Genomic DNA, 23,694 nt, shown 5'->3' with positions numbered 1-23,694 from the left:
ACGAGATATAAGGTTCAGATGGGAGATTCCAGAGGGGCTGATGGTGATGTATGAAGGTAAAAGGTATCGGCTGATTACTGTGAAGCAAGCGCGTGACTTCTACAATAACGTTTTAAAAGCAACCCCATTAACACTTCTGGAAGCTGCAAAGGGATCTGGAGAAGGAGAACATCAGGAGGTTGAAATAGAGGAAAACGGTGCTGGAGGAGATCAAGCTATAACTTCTTTGGATGATCCTAGAGAGCAAAGGGTAACGCGTGCTGCTTTAAAACGAGCAAAGAAAATAAAAGAACAAGACCAGCAAAAGTTTTTGGAATTTTCACAACGTACTTACAGCCAAGCAGTGGGAGGAGCACGGCCTAAAGAAGATAGTCCTGTCAAAGCAGTGCTCCAAGAGCTTTGGGAGGATATGCATGGCAACTAAATTTTTAACTTGGAACGTTAATGGACTAAATTCACCACAGAAGAGGAAGAAAGTTTTTCAATATTTAAAACAATTCAAGATAGATGTTATATGTTTGCAAGAAACGCATATTAGAGTTTTGGATCAAAAGTATTTATCGAATTCAAGGTTGGGTACGCAATTTGTCGCTTCTGCAATGAATAAGAAAAATGGAGTGGTTGTTTATGTTAAAAGTGCCTTAACAGCAGACTTAATTGAAGCAGATAAGCTTGGAAGATACGTTATGATAGAGCTGCTGTTAGAAGGTAAAAAGACGCTTTTAGTTGGACTATATGCACCTAATCAACAACAAGCTGACTTTTTTAGTTTGCTTCACACAAAGCTTACCCAGTTGGATTATAAATCTTTTATTTTTATGGGGGATTGGAATGGTGTTTTGGATGTACAGATGGACAAGGCTGGAGCTTTTAAGCGCATTCCAAGTCATGCTAGACTGCCTAAATCTTTTTTTGAAATGAAGGATGACTTGGAATTGCGAGATATTTGGCGTGAGAGACACTTGCAGGAAAAGGATTACACTTTTTATTCTGATAGACATCAATCTTTTTCGAGGATTGATTTTATTTTGTTGACTAATGATTTTTTTTTGAGGACTAAAAAGGTGAAGATTTGCGCAAGAATTATCTCTGATCATAGTCCAGTTTGGTTAGAGATTGATAAGGAGAAAAGGGATAGGCGCTCGTGGCGCGTCAATGAGAATTTGTTTAGAAATCAGAGAAATGTGGAGGAATGCAAACAGCGGATGAAGGATTTTTTTGAAATTAATATGAACAAGGGTACCTCTATGGATATGGTCTGGGATGCTAGCAAGGCCTACATGAGAGGGGTGTTGATATATATGAATAATAAACATAGACGTGCTGTGGAAGCTAGGAGGAAAGAACTGGAGAATGAAATAAAGGAAAAAGAAAAGGCTTTGATTTTGAACTCAGAGGATGTGAAGACTAAGGAGGCTATTAAACTGTTAAGAGGACAATTTGATAAATTAATGGCTGACCAAGTGGCAACCAATCTGCGGTTTGCCAGGCATAATACTTTTTGTAACGCTAATAAACCAGGTAGATGGTTAGCTTATAGATTGAGGAAAAAACAAAGGGCTTCTAATATAGATAAGATTGAGCATAAAGGAAGGGTTGTGTTTCAACAGGATCTTATCAAGGACGCTTTTGTGGATTTTTATTCTAAATTATATGCTAAGGAGAAAATTAATGAAAAAGACATTGATATATATTTGGAGAATGCTAGCATCCCGGTTCTTACGCAAGTACAAAAAGAGGGGATTAATCAATTGATTACAGAAGAAGAAATTTTTACAGCAATTAAGGAACTGAAGGTGGATAAAGCACCAGGTACGGATGGTTTGACTGCGGCCTATTACAAAAATTTACAATTAGAGATGATAAAACCGTTAAAGGAACTGTTCCAGACAATCCAGAGGGGGGGAAAGGTGCCACCGTCTTGGAGAACAGCTTTTATTTCCTTGATTCCGAAGGAAGACCAAGATGCTACTCAAGTTAAAAATTACAGACCGATATCGCTTTTAAATACAGATTACAAGATATTTGCTAAGGTTTTGGCTAATAGACTGATGAGGGTTCTGCAACAGGTGATTCATGGGGACCAAACAGGATTTATTAGTGGTAGGCAAATGAAAAATAATGTGAGGCATATAGTTGATGTGTTAGAGTTTTTGGAAAGGAACAACCAGATCTCTGCGGCGCTAATTTTTTTAGATGCTGAAAAAGCTTTTGATCAATTGAATTGGCAATTTTTGTTGAAAGTTTTAGATAAAATGGACTTTGGGGAAAATTTTGTGCAACCGATCAGGGCATTATATCAAAAACAAACTGCCCGAATTATAGTTAATAATAGTTTGACAGAAGCATGTAATATTGAGAAGGGCACAAGGCAAGGGTGTCCGTTATCGCCCTTGTTATTTGTGTTAACATTAGAGATATTATTGACTAAAATACGGAATTCGGAGAAAATTAAGGGGATACAAATTAGAGATCAGGATTATAGATTGAGAGCATTCGCAGATGATCTGGTTGTTACAGTGACTCAGCCAGAGAACTCTGTTGTGGACCTGATGGAGATAATAACACAATATGGGAAGGTTTCTGGATTTAAAGTTAATACACAGAAAACCAAAATTTTGGCCAGAAATATGACAGTTTCGCAAAAGGCTCTCTTAGAAGGACTAACTGGATTTGAGATTGTTAAAAGGGTTAAATATTTGGGGGTGCTTTTGTCGCCCTCTAATACAAAGTTATATAAAAATAATTATGAAAAACTATGGGGGAGAATTCAAAAAGAATTGGAGAGTTGGGAAAAATTGCAATTGTCTTTGTTGGGACGGATTGCAGCAGTGAAAATGAATGTCCTGCCTAAATTTTTATTTTTATTTCAAATGATACCGATCCTTAAGAAAGATTCTAATTTGGAGAAATGGCAGCGAGGTATCAATAAATTTGTGTGGGCAGGGAAAAAGCCACGAGTTAAACTTAAGATTATGCAGGATACTCGTGAGAGAGGTGGGCTTAAAATGCCCAATTTTAAATTATATTATGAAGCTGCTGCATTAGTAGGAATAAGTGATTGGATTAATTTGACACAAGAGAGATTATTAAATCTTGAGGGCCATGACTTGTTGTTTGGCTGGCATGCATATTTGTTGTATGATAAGAAGGTAGACAATGTGTTTAGAGTGCATATTTTAAGACAGGCATTGCTGAGAGTCTGGAAGAAGTATAGACATAAGTTAGATTGCAAGATACCACTATGGGCAATTCCAAAACACGCAATAGAAAATATACATGCTGGTTTCAAACATGATGTGACTACGTACAAGGAGATCCTAAGTTTGGAAAGAAATGTCTGGTGTTTGAAATCATATAGCCTCTTGCGAGAAGAGAAGGTGGTTCAAAACTGGTTTCAATATACTCAGTTACGGGCCAGGTGGAAAGAAGACCAGAAAAATGGTTTTACAATGACTGATGAAAATTTGATAAAGCAAATTAGAAATCAGGGACCCGCACATATTAAACGGATATATCTTGCGCTGATAGAGATTGATTCGGAAACAGAACTTGTTAAGGATTGTATGATAAAATGGGCCCAAAACATCCAGGAAGTTATTACAATGGACACGTGGGAAAAGATTTGGGTGAGGAACGTAAAATTCACACAAGCTCAAAATCTAAGAGAGAACTTTTACAAAATGTTTTATAGATGGCATCTAGATCCTAAAAAGCTTGCAAGTATGTATCCGAATTATCAGCCTAAATGTTGGAGGTGCGGTGATGAAGACGCAACATATTTTCACATATGGTGGACTTGTAAAAAGGTTAAGGCTTTTTGGATAAAAGTCTGGTGGAACATGCAGAAGATTTTTAAACAGAGGATAAAGTTTTGTCCGCAACTTTTTTTGTTGGGAATAATTACAGATGCTACAGTTGTGGACACTAAGTTGATGTTGAATTTTATTACGGCAGCAAGACTTTTGATAGGTCAGTATTGGAAGAAAGAGGAACTGCCGACCATAGAAGAGTGGACTTTAAAGGTTTCCGACCTGGCAGAAATGGCGAAGATTTCGGCCTATTTGAAAGATCACTCGCAAGAACGCTATATTATGGAATGGAGAAAATGGATTGAGTTTATCCAGAACAAGTATAGGGTTAAGAAGTTTTATGTAGCATTTGAATAAGTCTTCTTTCTTTTTTTCTTTTTTTCTTTTAGTTTTTTTATATATATTCAATATTACTAAGGTTTGTTTTATCCTATATAAGCTAGAGAGTTATGGATTTTAGAGTTTATAGTTGTTAGTATATGGTTGTTTATGATTGTTTTTTTTATATACCTTGTATTTAGCTCTGGGAAGTCGGGGGGGAGGGGGGGAGGGGGGAGAGGTAGGGGGGAGGGAGAAGGGAGGGGGAGGGGGGGTTTTAAAGGAAAGTTGTATGTTAAAACTTTTCAATAAAAAATAATAATAATAGTCTGTTAGATCTACTTGTAGAGCATAAGGCCAGCACCATATGGACAACTATCATATAACATGCTGAGGATTTCATAACAAGTTTTTATTTCAAGCATGGTGTGCTTCAATTTAAAAGACTCTTCACGTTTGAAATATCATCCACAGCAATACTGTACAGGCATTCATCCAAGCTTCCTATACTTCCTGAGTGTTGTTCACTTTTAAAGTTACTATTCAGTCAGCTAATTGTAAAAATCAGTTTAACAAATCTCAGTTTATTTTACTTTGAGTGCTGAAAAAAATGTTGAGTATTCATAGTTTAGTGCTTGACTAATAATTAGGTAACCATAATCTTTGGTAGATTTATTTATTTGTATCCTGCCTTTATTATTTTTACAAGTAACTGGTGAACACATCCATTACACTTCCTCCACTTATTTTCCCCACAACAACAACTCTGTGAGGGGGGTTGGGCTGAGAGAGAGAGAGTGACTGGCCCAAAGTCACTCAGCTGGCTTTCATGGCTAAGACTCAATCACAATCTCCTGCTTTCTAGACTGGTGCCTATAGTGAATTTATATACATAAAAAAAGAAACAAAACATAGTATGTCTATGTTCACCATTCTAGTCAGGCAGCTAACTAATGCCACTATGGTGATTAGTAGTCTATCTGTATTATTTATGCATGCTCAGTTTTTGAGGTTTTTTTTATTTAGCTTATTTGCATAAAATAAAATGTATTTTGGATGTTATATTTGTTTATTTATAAAAATTTATAAGGCAGCCCAATTTACTCTCAGGGAGTCCAGGTGATTTACAAAGATAAAAACTCAATATAAAAACAATAAAAAGCAATACCTGCCCCCCATCCTCCAGTAAGGTGAGATACAGCCAAAAGTCAATATAGAGCAAAACTACATGAATTCGAATTTTTTAGTTATAAATCATGGTCTAACTGGGTCCCCAGGTAAAATTTTTCCTATTTTATTTTATTTTTATTGTATTTTAGTTATTTGATTGGATGTAATGCAATCTATGGTTATTTTTTAATTCTTTTTGGTATAGTTTCATTATGTGATTTTATTTGGCAAACTTCTCTTTATAGCAATGGACAGAAATCCAGGCAAAATAAATGAAAATGGATTATTTTTTCCAAGAAGATCCAATCAATCCCTTATTCACCTTGCTTTGTACTTCATACCACTGAATGATTTTCATGTTACATTAGCTATAGGATAACATATAAATGATTCTGGCTTAGATGTCATTTTGTGTAGATGCAGAGCTTGCTTTGAGCAGGTCATGTTTCTTACATGGTCTGTCTCATAAGGGTGACAGGGGATCACCAGGGCATGAGCCTCTTGATTCAGGAATGGGCACAATTGGCAAACATTATGAAGCTGTGCATAGGCCCTCCTAGCTCTTACTGCTACCTACTCTTTGAACAGGATTTAAGTCCAGGAGGATACCCAGATTTCACAGATTTCCCTCTTCCAGCTCCTTTAACAGCCTCCAGGCACCAGGGTAGGAACAGCATTCTATATGGCCCCAATTTTCTCTCCCAAGTGGGCTCAAGGATTTATTTGATTTTGGCAAGTTTTTTGGTACATATATTCAGTTTTGGAATCCTAGCATCTCCATTTAGCCTTAATATATTGGCCTTAATATCCTTTTAAAAAATGCATAATTCTGTTACATGAACACTTATAGAAGTCTCATATTAAAAAAAATGATTTCACATTGTTAATCAAGTTCTTTATCCTATATATTGATGACTTAATATCTTAGGAACTTTATTCATACTGTTGGTGATAGCTAAAATTTATTACATATATTTCTCTGAGAGTATGCTGTTACCTGTATAATCTTATTTTCAATGCCACAGTTCAATATGAATATTTAAATTATGTTTCAAACTTTGCACCACAAAATTATTTTTTATGACTTCGAGGCATTTCTTTCTGGGAAATGTAGAATAATCCATTTCCTCTCTGTCTTTCCCTAGTGACACGTTAAGTAAACTGAATTAACAGTTGAGAAGATTTATTTAAAACATATCGTGTAAAGAATAGGAGAGCATAGGATGTTTTTGTAACTATTTGCTTTATATATAAATGTTTGAATGGCTGTAATCATTGAACAAATATAATTCTTTTGGAACATTATAGGATGCAGCACAGTCTTCTGGTTTTCATCCTTCAGGGTCTGTAGTTGCCGTAGGAACGCTAACTGGAAGGTAAGTCTTAAACATGTTGCCTCAGGTAATGGGTTTTTATAGTCATTAAATACAGGGAATCTTCAACCAATAGCCATTTCTTCAGCGACTCTTCAGAGTTCCAGTGACACTAAAAATAGCGACTTATAGCTGGTCCTTTTACTTACGACTGTCTCGGCATCCCCTGAGTAAGCATAATTTATTTATTTATTTATTTATTTATAATGCGCTTAACAACCACCTGTTTTAGCAACAGAAATGCTGCTCCCAGTTGTGGTTATAAATTGAAGACTACAAGGAGTAAAAGTTTCCCACTTTTTGAAAATACATAGGAGTTTAATGATATTCCTCCAACTAATGGTTTAGTGGAATGAAAATGGAGGTAATTCTCCCTATTTTTTCTATTTTTTCTTTATGTCCCTAATCTGATTCAGAATGTTGCTAGTTATTTTGGAACACTATAGAATGGCAGAGAGTGCAGCACAAGGAGGAAAGTTCATTGAAACTTAGCTTCATCTCTTGTTCAGTTGAAGACAAGACAAATGGTTGTCCAGTTTCTTCTTAAAAACTTCCAGTGTTGGAGCATTCACAGCTTCTGGAGGCAGGTTGTTCCACTGATTAATTGTTCTAACTGTCAGGAAATTTCTCCTTAGTTCTAGGTTGCTTCTCTCCTTGGTTAGTTTCCATCTGTTGCTTCTTGTCCTGCCTTCAGGTGCTTTGGAGAATAGCTTGACTCCCTCTTCTTTGTGGCAGCCCCTGAGATATTGGAACACAGCTATCATGTCACCCCCTCATCCTTCTCTTCATTAGAGTAAACATACCCAATTCCAGCAACTGTTCTACTAAACTGTTCCACTTACACTAAATTAAACACTTCTGCCAATAGAAGGAAACAGATAAAATCTAGAGTTGTAACATATGGTGTATCACAACTGTTTAAAATATCTCACAAATATTTTGTGAATATTTATGTATAAAAATGTAACAAAGGTTATTTTACACATCAAGCATACTAACTGAGATTTTAAAGAACTGCTCAAGTTATCTTACAAAATCATGCTGTCCGATATAAAGTTTTACTTTTTTATTTTTAACAATTAATTCTTATGCTTAGAAATTTTAACCATGGTAAAGATTTTGTTGTGTCACAGTATTTATAAAGCAGTTGTATTTTCCTGATTGTTTATATTCCACACTATGACAATTACACAGTTCAAAATATTGCTAGGATTAAGTTTAGCTATATCAATTTAATAAATAAATAAAGTATAATTACTAAAAAAATTATTATTGCAATAAGGAACTCTCAGTGGCATGCTTCCTAAATTGGCCTTTTTCTCAGTTAAGATGAATTTTATAGAATATTTTCTCAGGGAACCATGAAATTATATCCGGAATGTCATATGTTATTTTAAGTTAAATTTGATCCAAATTCATATAAAGATTGCCATTGTATATGAGTTAAGACAAAGTTTCTTAAAGGAAGAAGAGTAATGATTGTAATAGTAACTGATACATTTCTTACATGTCCTCATCCTGAATTGTTGCCATCTCACATTTTAAGTATTTGACATTCTGAAATAACATGTAATCTCATGTTCAATGTTCTGTACCAGCCTGCTACCGGCCTTGCAGAAAGGCAACCCCTGTACAAACGGCAGAGGCTGGAATACGTCTGCCAAATTTATTACACAAACAAACAAAACATGAAACAAGATACCGGAGCTTTGATCCTCTATCGGAGCGGTTGCTTTCAGCAAACCAGCCCTCCCCCAAACACTCCCTTTATAAGAGTTCAGGGCGTGGCCTCTCTTTGCCTCCTTCCGAGAAGTCCCACAGCCTTTCTCTGCTTGCTCCTACTTGACTGCCTCCTGCGTCGGGCGTCCTTGAACAGGGCCAGCTGTGGGTCATCTTCATCCACACTGTCGGGCTCACACAGCTGGGTTTCCACCAAGTAAGAGGGGCCTGGCTGGGGGCTCTGCGGAGCCTCCAAGCCATCATCAGCAAGTTCTTCTTCAACACCCCCCTCCTCCCCCTCATCTGAGTCATCCGAGTCATCCGACCCAACTGCCGAACCCACAGGCTGACCCTGAATCACAACATTCAAAGCCAAGGAATACAAGATATTTGTACACCAGCAGAACTCCCAACAATTCTAGACAGTTAATAAATCAAACATAAAAAGCAATACAGTGGTAAACTAGAATAAAAGATGGCAAAAACTATGCAACTACAAAAGCAGACCTATTGAATGAGTTCCTTTATGGTCTATTCACAGCAAAGACATTTTTATTTAATCAAGCTAAACTCAACTCAAAGAACCATTTTAGGATTGTTTGGTACATGGCTCAGTATCAAATGCTATCAGTATACTAATATTATATGAGATTGATTATGCTTGGTTTGGGCAGTTTTTCATTAACAACCACCTGGTCTTATGTGAGACGCAGTGTCATCTAGGGCAGGGCTTTTCAACCTTTTCACAGATTGTACCACTTTTACGATATGACAGTATTCGAGTATACCAGTCACCTAGCAAGGTGTCAAAAACTTGATGATCAAAAAAAAAAAGGAAAAAAGTGATAAAGTACAGGTAGTCCTCGACTTACAACAGTTCGCTTAGTGACTGTTCGAAGTTACAGCGGCACTGAAAAAAGTGAGTTATGACTATTTTTCACACTTATGACCATTGCAGCATCCTCAGGATCATGTGATTTACATTCGGATGCTTGGCAACTGATTCATATTTATAATGGACACATTGTCCCACGGTCATGTGATCCCTTTTGCAACCTTCTGCCAAGCAAAATCAATGGGGAAACCAGATTCACTTAACCATGTTACTAATTTAACAACTGCAGTGATTCACTTAACAAATGTGGCAAGAAAAGTCATAAAATGGGGCAAAACTCTAACAGATTTCTCACCCCTCCTCCTTTTGTATCCTCTCCTCTCTCCCCCCTCATTCTTTTATATCCTCTTTTCTCCCCCTCCTTTTATATCCCCTCCTCTTTCCCTCTCCTCCTTTTATATCTTCTCTTCTCTCCCTCTTCCTTTTATATCCTCTCTTCTCTCCCCTCCTTTTATATCCTCTCTTTTCTCCCAGCCTCCTCCTTTTATATCCTTTCCTCTCTCCCCTTTTGCTTTCCAGCTGATTTCTTTCCTCGAGTTTGTACTTCTCTGTCTCTCTTTCTCAGTCCCTTTCTCTTTCTCCCGTTGTCTTTCCCACCCTCTTCTGCCAAAACCTGTTCCTTTTATAGCCTCTCCTCTCTCCCTTCCTCCTCCTTTTCTCTTCCGGGTGTGCCGGAAGCACCGATCCTGGGGTTTCTGCGTCGCCCCTGCAACCCTGAAGCACCGATCAGCATGTAGCTACGTGCAGTGATCCTGGGGCTACTCCCAAGCCCTGCAGCTCCAGCTGTGTCTCGCACAGGCTTGTGTGGCACTGCTGCCGGTTCAGCATATTCTCCTCCCCCACTATGCTTGTTTAAGGTGGTCGCATACCCCCTGCCAGGTGCCAAAGTACCATCAGTGATACACGTACCACCAGTTAAAAAACCCTGATCTAGGGCATCCTATTACTAGTATCTATCTCAGTTTTGTTATTAGACTGCTGAAGATAAGTTTTTTTAATTGTTTGTGCCAGTCCCATGATAGAGCCTTGCTAGTTGTGATATATAGGGTCACTGAAGACTTCATGCTGAACCTTAAGAGTCCATCCTTCTGCTCTTTTGCAGGTAAAATTCCCCACCACATAAAAAAAATTGTGCTGAAAAGCTATGTTGGACCTACTTTTAACCATTACACAATGCCCAACACTGTATATTAAATCAAGAAGTTAGAGCAGTAACACTGCAGCCCTGGAGTTCTAACATGTTATATCCTGTAACAAGTGTTACTCTGTGTGACCGTATGTGTGTGTGAGAGAGAGAGACCGGGGGGTGGGGTGGGGGGAGAGGGAGGGAGAGAGAGAGAAAGAGAAGGCAGACTTGGGGAGCCTGATTTCAAAATTTTAGAGATACCTTTGTTGTTCTGAAAAGGTTTGGGGTTCCCCCCTAAATACAGATTTCCATTTGGGGTCATCCTGGATCCATCTTCAGTTATGAATGCCACATAATACTGTGTCTTAGTCAAGAAATGTCTTTTATTGCATAAAGCTGAAAAAATAGCTGAGTCTTTGTCTGGAGGAGAGACTTGGGGTGTCATGGTTCCGACAGATGAAACTCTTCAAAGAACTTCGAGGCATTGTTTACCTTAAAGAATCTCTATTCAAGTTGCATAGCATCAGCACGTACATGGTCCAAGCCGAAATCTGAATTCCCTTCCCCTACACATATAGTATCAAAGCACAATTCCCTCCTCTATTTAACAGTCATAAATCACATTCTCCAATTATTTTGAAATGCAAGTTTACCCTCCCTTCTCTAACCCACCATTTCTTATCATCTCCCTGAATTGTTATGTCTAACTAACTACCATTACATTCCTCCTCCTAATTCTAAGAGTAAAGCATAGGAAAGAAAAAGGCTACATCTCCCTATGTTGTCAAAGCAAGAACATCCGATGTTAGCAGCATTGACATCATGTCAGTAATTCAAGTGTCGGTAACATGAAGCCTGGACTATTTTAATTGGCTTTTTATATGATAGTTGTGGGACATGCTTCAGAACTATAGATATTCCAGGATTCTACAGCATGGACAGTGAGTGATGCTTCCTGGAGGGATCCAGGTTACCCTGTTTGAAACAGACTCTTTGGTTGTTAGCTGCTTCCTGTGTTCAACTCAGGATGTTCATAACAATTTATAAAGGTATACAGTATGTGGTTTAGGTCCATGTTGTATATTGTCTACTCCACACTATTAGGCTACATTTTGTGGTTTAAGCCATGGATACTTTTGGCATTAAAAAACGTATTTGACTTTCTCTAATGGGATCCATATCACAAAATAAATAGCCACTAGGGTTGAAACAAAGCTCTTCCCTGTTTCAGTTTGTTTATTTATTTACAACTTTTAATCTTAATAGTTTAGTTTTTATGCTAAAATTATATCTATCATCCTTTTAATGTTTAGAGTAATAGTTTATATCCCTTGTAAACCAAAAGGATTAAGGGCTACCAACAGATACTGTTTATGTGGAGGATACAAAGTTGGTAAAGGCTGAACTAAGGCTAGTTTGATCTGATTCAACAGCTTTCATATGAAGCAACTTTTCCTCTTAATGTTTTTTAACAGGTGGTTTGTGTTTGATACTGAAACAAAGGATTTGGTCACTGTACATACAGATGGAAATGAACAGCTGTCCACAATGCGTTACTCACCAGGTTTGGAGTTGTTTAGTTTGGCATCATTTGATCAGTTGGTTAATCAAAAAAGAATTTTCCTAACATATTTATTAATCTCCATAAATAAGAGTTTTGCAATTCTTGCTTCTGCTACTCAGAATCTCTGTAAATAAAATAGTGAATAGTGAATATATTTTGATTTGTTTAATCAGAATAACATTTCAACTGAAGCTGAAATTTCTTATTTTTTTCATCAATTGCAAATTCATATCATTTCCTTTTGGCATAATGCAGCTACCATGAGTTGGCATTTCAGTCAGTTCTTTTGATTTAGGTGTTTCTGGATTAAGCTCTTGCACCATGTTACTAGAATCCCTTTGAAAATAGTAGAATCAGGGCTTTTTTTCTCATAGAACGCCCAGAACGGAGTTCCAGCACCTTTTTTGGATGGAACCTTGTAGGGTAGGCAAAGTGGGTTGTATGACATGTGTGAGTTCTGGCACCTTTTTCTTTTACAAAAAAAGCACTGAGTAGAATAATGAAGTGTTGTGTCAAAAATCCATATGCATCAACTTTGTCCTAATCTAAGATGAACATTAAGGGATGAGGTGGCTCAGAGGGTTAGGATGCTGAGCTTGTCGATCAGAAGGTCGGCAGTTTGGCGGGTCGAATCCCGAGTGCCACATAACAGAGTGAGTGCCTGTTACTCGTCCCAGCTTCTGCCAACCTAGCAGTTTGAAAGCACGTAAAAATGCAAGTAGAAAAATAGGGACCACTACGGTGGGAAGGTAACAGTGTTCCGTGTGCCTTTGGCGTCTAGTCATGCTGGCCACTTGACCACGGAGACGTCCTCGGACAAGCGCTGACTCTTCGGCTTTGAAACGGAGATGAGCACCGGCCCCTAGAGTCTGAAATGACTAGCACGCATGTGCGGGGGAACCTTTACCTTTACCTTTTAAGATGAACATTATGCTAATATTTTCTGGATGTGGAGCTGAGAAGTTTGATGTGACATCAAATATGGTTATAAGAAGCAGACTTTAACGAGGAACCCAGAGTTGGGATGGGGCCCACTGAGTGGCTTGTTTGATTACTTGTTGTCCCTAGGAGAGGTGGGGGAAGCTATTGTTTTTACTCTTTGTAGTATTGGGTTTTTATTTTTTGTAAGCTGCCTAGAGTCACTGAAAGTGAGTGGGCAGCCATATAAATTATCTAAATAGATAAAAATAAACAAATAAGCAAATATGGTAGAATTTAACCACATAGGTACAATTCCCTTCTCTCTTGTAGTAATGGGAATCTTGGTCAGGGCACATCTTAATTACTTTGGGGATCCAGAGTATCCAATTGTTGCTGTGACTATGTTTTTTGCCCATTTGTCACTGGCAGACCATGCTAAAAGCTTACTTTTTATGTTGCCTGAGTGCAATGAACTTGTGCATTCCTCTCTCATGATTCAAACCACAAAGTGTTGCTCTTTTCAAGTCACATTGATCTGAATGAAATATAAGTAACCAATTAATTAATTTTATATAGCTGTTCAGCTCACCAAATGTGATTATGAGCAGCAAACAAGGATCAATAAAAACAATAAATAAATAAAAACAAAAATATACAGTACAAAAATCTTATTAATAAATATAACAGCAAAAATATTGCCCCTTGAGCAGCCAAGCAAGTCTTACATTTTCTAATATCTTATTGTTTTTATGATTGAATAAAAGCTCTCAGTGAAATATATCCTATTATTATAATCCTAGTAATTAATAAAACCTGAAATTGAATTATGGTGGCCCCCTCAATTCAATTCCTTGTACAAAAGAAAATATGAATAATGAAATTAAACAAATCCTATGATAAAAATCAGCTAAGAATTCATTTTTTAAAAGCAGTCATCAGAGTTTAACTCCATATGCCACAAGTCTAAAAAGCTTTGGAAATGCTTTAAGGAGAGAATATGACAAAGTATCATTGAAATGATTTATATCAATTAATAAACTTAGATGTCTTCATTCCTTGAAATAGGGCCTCAGATTTAAACTAAAACATCGATTCATGTAGGAGAAAGGGATTTTGTCATGTATGTAATCTCATTTCCAGATCTTTTAAAATTCTTGCTCAAATTGCATCTCTGGTTTCATCAGTGTGATTATAGTTTTATTGTTTTTTTCTGCAGATGGCAACTTCTTGGCAATAGGTTCTCATGACAATTGCATTTATATATACAGTGTTAGTGACAATGGAAGAAAATACAGTAGAATTGGCAAATGTTCAGTAAGTCAAAATCTTATTACATTGTTAGGCATACTTGCTTATTTTTTATTTATTTAGTATTCCCAGTTGATTTATGTGAGGTCTTCAAAGTTTAGGAATAATAAAAATATTTGAAAATATTTAATTCTATTGAAAAATTAGTTATATTTAAATGATTAAATATTCTATGTAATGGTGCCTACCTTGGAGAACACTATTCCTCCCCTAAAGTGTGCATGGCCCCAACTTTGTTGGCCATTCAGAAGGTCTAAAAACATGGCTGTTCCTCAAGCTTTAGGACTAGGATGTTAGTGATGTCCTGCACTGATTGATGAGTTGAATAGAGTGAGTCTTTTGACATATATTTTTATTTGCATTGCTTCCAGGTAGACAGTAACAATAATTTGGGGTTCAAAAACAAAAAAGTAAATAGTTGAGAATTCATTGCACTTATGAACCAATAATTAAAATCATTTTGATACTGGAGAATGAGTTACTGATTTCTCATTCAAATTATATAGTTAGGATTACCATAAAATAAATGTACAAGGCAAATAGAAGTTTTTAAGGTCAAAGAATAATGGTATGTGAGAAAGACATTGGGAGACTGGGCATAAACATGCTTCCAAGAGAACGGTCAGCTAAGAAACAGTTTAGTCCATAGTTGGATAGTGGGATAAAAGTCTCAGAAGACACCCACCCTAGTTTTTTGGTCTGTAAAAGAGATGAGAGGGGAGAGAAAAATGTACTTTCAGGCTTGCAAGATTCTGTCAATGTAGCATTACAGGTAGTATTAGCTCATCTGGTCATGTGTCCTATCTGATTTACCCCATGAGGCCGAATACCTCTTGGTTCTTTTGATTTTTCACAGTGGAAAAAGAGGTTGTTAGTTTTTTAGTCACTCCACTGGAAACATTCCACAACTTCTGGTTTGTTGCAAGATAGAACTATGTATAATGTGAATAAAATAGCTTTTTATATGTAATAGTAGCAGTACAATTATACTGAAGAACATTATGCTGTTGGAATTAATATAATGCATCTCTCTTCATAGGGTCATTCCAGTTTCATTACTCACTTGGATTGGTCTGCTAGCTCTCAGTATCTTGTGTCTAATTCAGGAGACTATGAAATCCTATACTGTAAGTAACAAATAATATATTGCCCTTAATACAGAATATGTTCTTTAGTACCAAGATTCCATTACAGAGAAGATTATCTTTGGTCTTTTAGTTTTCACTTAATTGTTATTCTTTATCATTAATGTTACATCTTTTTTCATTCCCCATTTTTTATTCTTAACAGGGGTTCCTTCGGCTTGTAAGCAAGTAGTAAGTGTTGAAACCACTAGAGATATAGAATGGGCTACTTATACATGTACTCTAGGATTTCATGTTTTTGGTAAGTATATGACTTTAGTAGTGCCATCTCTAGGCAATATAATATATATATATATATATATATATATATATATATATATATATATATATATATATATATATATATATATATATATATATATATATATATATATATATATATATATATATATATATATATATATATATATATATATATATATATATATATATATATATATATATATATATATATATATATATATATATATATATATATATATATATATATATATAAATCCCATTTATATCCCGCCCTTCTCCGAAGACTCAGGGCGGCTTACAATCTAAGAAGCACAAATCAATGTGCTTAGCAATAGCCTTCATTCTATGTATATGCCTGCTTATTAGCGCTTTCGCCCCCCCCCCCCCCCAGCAGCATTATTACAAAGTCAGCTTAATTGCCCCCAACAGTCTGGGTCCTCATTTTACCTACCTCGGAAGGATGGAAGGCTGAGTCAACCTTGAGCCTGGTGGGACTTGAACCTGCACTAATTGCAGGCAGCTGGTGTTACTTAAGGAGGCATTAGCCCACTGCTCCACCAAGGCTCTATATTTATATTTATAATATTGGAGGCATTACCTTTCATTCACTTCTAGTAACAGGTTAAGGCTATTTTATAGTATGATTTTTTAAATTGATTTGTCCTGGCTAAAGTATTAATACCTGTTTCTATTCCATTTTGTATTCTTCATAGTTGTAGGCACATGATAAATTTAATAGCACTACTATTGTTACTACTACATTGTAATCTACATAAATTCCATTTCTCCCCCTCACAGCAGCATATTTGATCTGGTTTTATACTTTGTGCTAAGCCATAATGAGCATTACATGGCTCTGTATCAGACCATCTTATGAATCTAGCTATCATTATTTACAAACCATGGTTTATATTGTATAATTTAAATCTAGCTATTGTCAAATATTGAACAATCCATGGTATAGCCATGATATATTTACACAGCCTGTGTTTTCTAAACCTGCACATATACCAGTCTAACAAAACACTTTTTTTGTCTTAAACCAGTGCTGTATGTCAGCACACGTTTCAGTCTCTGTTTCTATCTGGGAAATCCATATTCTGATATGCACCAAGAAATGGGACCTGGATTGTTTGATACCATGTTTTAAGCAATTCAGAAATGTAATGTGGATAGATTTACAGTTTGGGCAAGAAGTCAAAAAGTTGAATATATAAATTATTATTTCTTGTTTTAGGTGTGTGGCCAGAAGGTTCAGATGGCACAGATATAAATGCTCTTTGTCGCTCACATGAAAGAAATTTATTATCAACTGGTGATGACTTTGGCAAAGTACATCTCTTTTCTTACCCATGTTCACAGTTTAGGGTAAGGCACCAACTATATTAGAGACTATTTATATAAATTGTTCTGATTAAAGCATTCATACCATTTGATTTGAATATTTTTAAGAGCTTATGTCTTATTTGTATTCTGCCAACTTTAACATTGTTTCAGTTATTTTAATAATTAGAGAAGCTCAATTAATTTATAATTAGATTTGTTTCTTTTATTGAATTTAATGCATATTTAGATAATATTTTATCTATGTAACAATTTATATCACATTCAGTAAATACATTGGTCTATATAAGTTTCCTCATTAGCATTTTAAAATAGTATGGAATTATATTAATTAAAGAAAGCTGTTCACCAAAGAATTATAAAATGATTCATTTAAGAAATTACAAAACAGAAAACATTAGAAGAACTTAATAATTTAATATCTGTCTTTTCAAACAAGCTAGGAAATGCATTTACACCAAATAGCAATAGCACTTAGACTTATATACTGCTTCATAGTTCTTTACAGTACACTCTAAGCCAGGGGTGTCAACCTGGCAGCCCGTGGGCCAGATAGGTCAAGCACAGGCCATGCCCACCCCAGCTCCACAAAGGCAAAAAAAAGTCGCAATATATCACGATACATCACATGATATGATCGAGTTTGAAACCCATGCTCTAAGCAGTTTATAGAGTTAACATATTGCTCCCAACAATCTGGGTCCTCATTTTACCAACCTCAGAAGAATGGAACGCTGAATCAACCTTGAGCCGGTCAGGATCGAAGGAATTGGAACAGTGAGCAGTGAGCAGAGCTAGCCTGCAACGCTGCATTCTTACCACTGTGCCACCACGGCTCATCAATGTTATAGCTATTCTTAACAATTTTAAAGATAAAATTGGCTTTATTCTTTTTTTATAGCTTTCAAAATATATCCTAAAATCTCTAAATGAATCTGATATGCTACAGATTATGATGTGCATTATCTTGGAAAGTTAGTGAAGTTATTTTTGAAGTGGTATTCACCTCTGTTCCGTGTGTTGCTTCTTGGATACGGAACCACTGATTGGTTCAAAATTGGGAAAGGAGTCCGGCAAGGTTGTATACTGTCACCCTGCCTATTTAACTTATATGCAGAGCACTTCATGAGAAAGGCACGGCTAGATGAATCAAAAATTGGAATTAAGATTGCCGGGAGAATTATCAACAACCTAAGATATGCAGATGATACCACTCTAATGGCAGAAAGTGAAGAGGAACTAAAGAGCCTCTTGTGAGTGAAAAAGGAGAGTGCAAAAGTTGGGTTGAAACTAAACATTAAGAAAACCAAGATCATAGCATCTGGCCCTCTCAATTCCTGGCAAATAGATGGGGAAAAATGGAGGTAGTGACAGATTTTATTTTTCTGGGCTCCAAGATCACTGCAGATGGGGACTGCAGCCAAGAAATTAAAAGACGCTTGCTTCTGGGGAGGAAAGCCATGGCAAATCTAGACAGCACACTAAAAAGCAGAGACATCACCCTGCCAACAAAAGTCCGTATAGTCAAGGCTATGGTCTTCCCAGTTGCAATGTATGGCTGTGAAAGTTGGACCATAAGAAAGGCTGATCGCCAAAGAATTGAAGCCTTTGAACTATGGTGCTGGAGAAGACTCCTGCAAGTCCCTTGGACTGCAAGGCGATCAAACAGGTCAGTCCTAGAGGAGATCAACCCTGACTGCTCTTTAGAAGGCCAGATCCTGAAGTTGAAACTCAAATACTTTGGCCACCTAATGAGAAGGAAGGACTCACTGGAGAAGAGCCTAATGCTGGGAAAGATTGAGGGCAATAGAAGAAGGGGACGACAGAGAATGATGTGGCTGGATGGAGTCACTGAAGCAGTAGGCGTGAGCCTAAATGGACTCCAGAAGATGGTAGAGGACAGGAAGTCCTGGAGGAACTGTCCATGGGGTTGCAATGGGTCGGATACGACTTCGCAACTAATAACAACAACAAATTTACCTCTGTATTTATTTCCCTGTCTAACTTTCATCCCTGATATTCCCTGGTAGTTGCACATCTAGTCTGATTTTGCTTAGCTTCTGAGCTGAGTCAAGGTCAGATAAGTGGTATCACCTGCTGAACAACATGGCATGATTTTTCTTTAGATTGGCCTCTATTAGCTATAACTGACAGGTTTCCATTCTCTTTACCAATTCTGACTGTATTACTGAATGTGCCTTTTTTATTTATGTGTTTCAGGCTCCAAGTCATGTGTATGGTGGACATAGCAGTCATGTAACCAATGTAGATTTTCTATATGAAGATACTCATCTCATCTCCACAGGTGGAAAAGATACTAGCATTATGCAATGGCGAATTATTTAGGAGAATCCTTGCATGAAGCTATATGTGCAAACAAGAACTGGCCTTGCATCAAAGTTCTGTACAAAATGTATATTGGAAATTTAACAGTATAGTTACTCTCTAGCCTAGTCACTGTGATTTTGAAATTTCGAGATTCTTACAAACCTCAGGAAAGTTAAGTCCTTGGCTACTTACCATAATTATTTTGGTTATTCTTAAGCATCACTTCAAAAAACAATTATCATCTCTTTGTTGTATATTATATGAAGAAATTGAAATTTAAAATGAAGTCATGGCTTGAATATTTATGCAATATAAATGAAAAAAAAATCTATTAAATAATCACCAAAAAGCTTATTCTAATATTACATATGGATGCTTCGCTGTTTTATTGTTTATCAGCTTTGTACTGTCTAACTACGTTGTCAGAATATCAATGATCGCATAGATGATGGTACATCTATTTCTAATAAACAGTGAAGAAAGCAGACAGAAACTTTAGACCAAGGTGAGATAAGTAGCCATTAAACCCTGCTGTTCTCTGTTGTTCAGTGGAACCTTCATAGGTTTGCCTGTGAAATGAAATAAAAGGTTCAAACAACATTTTTGGCCAATTTGCTACTAGAGTTATAAATCCTTTAAAAGAGGAAATGTGAAGATTAGAACGTTCATTGATCTGCAACTAAAGAATTGATTTCATTAAGATTAACACTGTTGGATTGTGCTTTGATTTTATTGTCTCTGAAATTATAAGGGCTAATATATCTATGCTGCAGAAATCCAGATGAACACCAGATGGCAGCAAGGAGATGAGAGATTCCCCCCCCCTGCCATGTAGTTCAGGGGTGTCAAACTCGTGACATATCGTGACTTTTTTTCCATTGCCGCCAATGGGGTGGGCTTGGTTTCACTATGATGCATGCGGGCTGGCAGTTTGACACCCCTGATATAGTTGAATGGAAGGGGAAAAAATGTCTACCCATATTTTTATAGCACAGATGTTGTGGCCCTAAATATGAACTACCACAGTTCTAACTTGAATATAGGAGCAGGAATTACAGCTCCAACTTAAATTGAAAGATAAAAGATTAATGAACATTTCTTACAAATAATGACCTGTCTGATCCCATCTCAGATATTTGGTTGATAGAGGAAACCATTCTGTATGTTGATCAGCATGAATGTTTATATGTGTATAAAATGTTAGAAGTTCATAAGAAATAGTCATTCAAAGCTTGTCTTTTGCTTATGGATATTGTATATTTGTATTTTAAGGCCCAGTAGATCATGTATAAAGAGATCTTTTTAAGCTTACAGCAGAGGAAATGGAAAAATAAACATGTGAACCATTAAGAAAAAATTTCTGGTCCCTGGGGCTAATATATTTGCTATGTTTTTAGAGGTGTCAGTGCAGCAATGTTCAATTCGAGAGGTCTGTGTCCCATTGCAGAGGAAGCCTGATGTCAAATCATGTAATGCAACCACTTGGCAAAACATAATGTTTGGGAATGCCCTGCATAATAATGAACAATTTACCCTTTTTTGCTCTTGAGTTTTTCATGCACTGGTATTTATAGCATAAGAAGAGACTAGAAATAGCATAAAATAGCTCACATGCCCTTAAGCTTTTATTGTTTAACCAATTGAAAATTACTGTTTATATGGAGAAATTTATCTAAATATTTGAAATGAACAAAATTATAAGCAGACTCGGAAAAGCTAAATAATAAAGGGCTTTTTTCCTCAAATGGAAAGGAAACATTAAGCTCCAGTCTTTAGAGGCTAAAATTTTAATAAATTGGAAGTCTTCTAAATTACATTTCCAACATGCTACATTGAAATTGCAGGACACCAATAAACATCAGGGCACTGTTCTAATTAAAATTATACCTTTCAATATGAGTTGAATTTGACATTGAAACTTTTAATACAATATACAAGAATTTTCCAATGCAATCTGAATCTGCATGAACTTTGCATTTGTATTTGTAATTATTAGCTTTTATTCAGAGAAGGTGAAGTCAAACCATCAGTATTGGATTTCTAGATACAAAATTTATTGATAGAATTTATTTGTTGCATTGTATGTCCTAAACACTTTAAATAAATTGCAGTGAATACAATATCAAAATTTATATCAAAACATCTAAACTCAGTAAAACCTTTAACAAAATCAGTACTAGATAAAATACTTTAGAAATCAAAACTAGAGAAAAAATCAGAACAATTCTAAAATTAGGAAAATATACTGAAAAATACAAAGTTAAAGTAAAATAGTTCTTAAAATGTTTTTATATACTCTTCACCCTGAGTTTTTAGTAATATTTTTTCAATGCATATTAAAATTATAACGATAAATTTACCCAGAGAAGTTAGGATGTGAACCATGGTTGTTGTTATTAGTTGCGAAGTTTTGTCCGACCCATCGCGACACCATGGATAACGTTCCTCCAGGCCTTCCTGCCCTCTACCATCTTCTGGAGTCCATTTAGCCTCATGCCTACTGCTTCAGTGACTCCATCCAGCCACCTCATTCTCTGTCATCCCCTTCTTCTCTTGCCCTCAACCTTTCCCAGCATTAGGCTCTTCTCCAGTGAGTCCTTCCTTCTCATTAGGTGGCCAAAGTATTTGAGTTTCAACTTCAGGATCTGGCCTTCTAAAGAGCAGTCAGGGTTGATCTCCTCTAGGACTGACCAGTTTGATCGCCTTGCAGTCGAAGGGACTCACAGGAGTCTTCTCCAGCACCATAGTTCAAAGGCCTCAGTTCTTTGGCGCTCAGCCTTTCTTATGGTCTAACTTTCACAGCCATACATTGCAACTGGGAAGACCATAGCCTTGATTATACGGACTTTTGTTGGCAGGGTGATGTCTCTGCTTTTTAGTGTGCTGTCTAGATTTGCCATGGCTTTCATCGCCAGGAGCAAGCGTCTTTTAATTTCTTGGCTGTAGTCCCCGTCTTCGGTGATCTTGGAGCCCAGAAAAATAAAATCTGTCACTACCTCCATTTCTTCCCATCTATTTACCAAGAATTGAGAGGGCCGGATGCCATGATCTTGGTTTTCTTAATGTTTAGTTTCAACCCAACTTTTGCACTCTCCTTCACTCGCAACAAGAGGCTCTTTAGTTCTTCTTCACTTTCTGCCATTAGAGTGGTATCATCTGCATATCTTAGGTTGTTGATAATTCTCCCGGCAATCTTAATTCCAATTTTTGATTCATCTAGCCGTGCCTTTCTCATGAAGTGCTCTGCATATAAGTTAAATAGGCAGGGTGACAGTATACAACCTTGCCGGACTCCTTTCCCAATTTTGAACCAATCAGTGGTTCCGTGTCCAGTTCTCACTGTTGCTTCTTGACCCGCATATAGGTTTCTCAAGAGATAAATAAGATGGTCTGGTACTCCCATCTCTTTAAGAACTTGCCAGAGTTTGTTGTGATCCACACAATCAAAGGCTTTAGCATAGTCATGAAGCAGAAGTAGATGTTTTTCTGGAACTCCCTAGCTTTCTCCATGATCCAGTGTATGTTGGCAATTTGATCTCTAGTTCCTCTGCCTCTTCGAAATCCTGCCTGTACTTCTGGTAGTTCTCGATCCACATACTGCTGGAGTCTAGCTTGTAGGATTTTAAGCATAACTTTACTAGCATGTGAAATGAGTGCAATGGTGCGATAGTTTGAACATTCTTTGGCACTGCCTTTCTTTGGAATTGGAATGTAAACTGATTTTCCAATCCTGTTGAGTTTTCCAAATTTGCTGGCAAATTGAGTGTAGCACTTTTACTGCATCGTCTTTTAAGATTTTGAATAGCTCAGTTGGAATACTGTCTCCTCCACTAGCGTTGTTGTTGCTCAGCTTTCCTAAGGCCCATTTCATTTCACATTCTAGGACAGGGGTGTCAAACTCAATTTCATTGAGGGCAGCATCAGCATTGCAGTTGCCCTTGGCGGGCCGGGTGGGAGTGGCCATGGTGGGCGTGGCCTACTGGGTAGGCGTGGCCAGTTCTACATCATTCGCATCAAGGGTACCAATGGGGGCCTGGGCAGGAGTGGGACAGATCTGAGGGTCTCTGGCAGAAGGAGATGGGACCGGGGCAAGTGCCAAGGCATGGTCCACTGGAGGAGCCTCACTGTTCCTCTCTGGCCTTGGGGGCGGGTTGGATGGTGGCGTGGAGGTCAAATGCCTAGCCCAACCCTCAAGCACCCACGGCACTAAGCCCAGCCCCACTTCCCCAAGGTGGTGCCCAGCTGCACTTACCTCCTCCTCAAGGCTGCTGCTGCTGTGCTTGCTCTCCTTAGCCAGATTGCTCATGAGGGGTACGAGGGCAAAGTCAACAGGGAGGCCCACTCCCTCTCCATGTGAAGAGACCTGGCTTTGTATCCAAAGCTTCCTTAGCAATAGGATGGGAGACCCCCCAGGATAGGCCAGGAGGA

General features: G+C 37.2%; 1 protein-coding gene across 2 annotated transcripts in view; it reads left to right on the top strand.

Annotated features, from left to right (window-relative positions):
- The window catches only part of EML1 (EMAP like 1), a 149,706-nt gene extending 129,083 nt beyond the window's left edge, over window positions 1–20,623 (top strand). For both annotated transcript variants that reach the window (XM_081336730.1, XM_081336729.1), the window contains 7 exons: window positions 6,609–6,676; window positions 11,889–11,977; window positions 14,115–14,212; window positions 15,246–15,333; window positions 15,497–15,592; window positions 16,832–16,962; window positions 19,159–20,623. In XM_081336730.1, coding sequence (XP_081192856.1) covers window positions 6,609–6,676; window positions 11,889–11,977; window positions 14,115–14,212; window positions 15,246–15,333; window positions 15,497–15,592; window positions 16,832–16,962; window positions 19,159–19,284 — 696 coding nt within the window. In that variant the 3' untranslated portion in view covers window positions 19,285–20,623. The remainder of the gene's footprint in view (window positions 1–6,608; window positions 6,677–11,888; window positions 11,978–14,114; window positions 14,213–15,245; window positions 15,334–15,496; window positions 15,593–16,831; window positions 16,963–19,158) is intronic.
- The last annotated feature ends 3,071 nt before the right edge of the window (window positions 20,624–23,694 follow it).

This window comes from Vipera berus, assembly GCF_964194415.1.
Source record: "Vipera berus genome assembly, chromosome: 1".
Taxonomy (NCBI): domain Eukaryota; kingdom Metazoa; phylum Chordata; class Lepidosauria; order Squamata; family Viperidae; genus Vipera; species Vipera berus.
The sequence above is the reverse complement of the archived record's forward strand: the minus strand, read 5'-3'. Positions and strand labels throughout refer to the sequence as shown.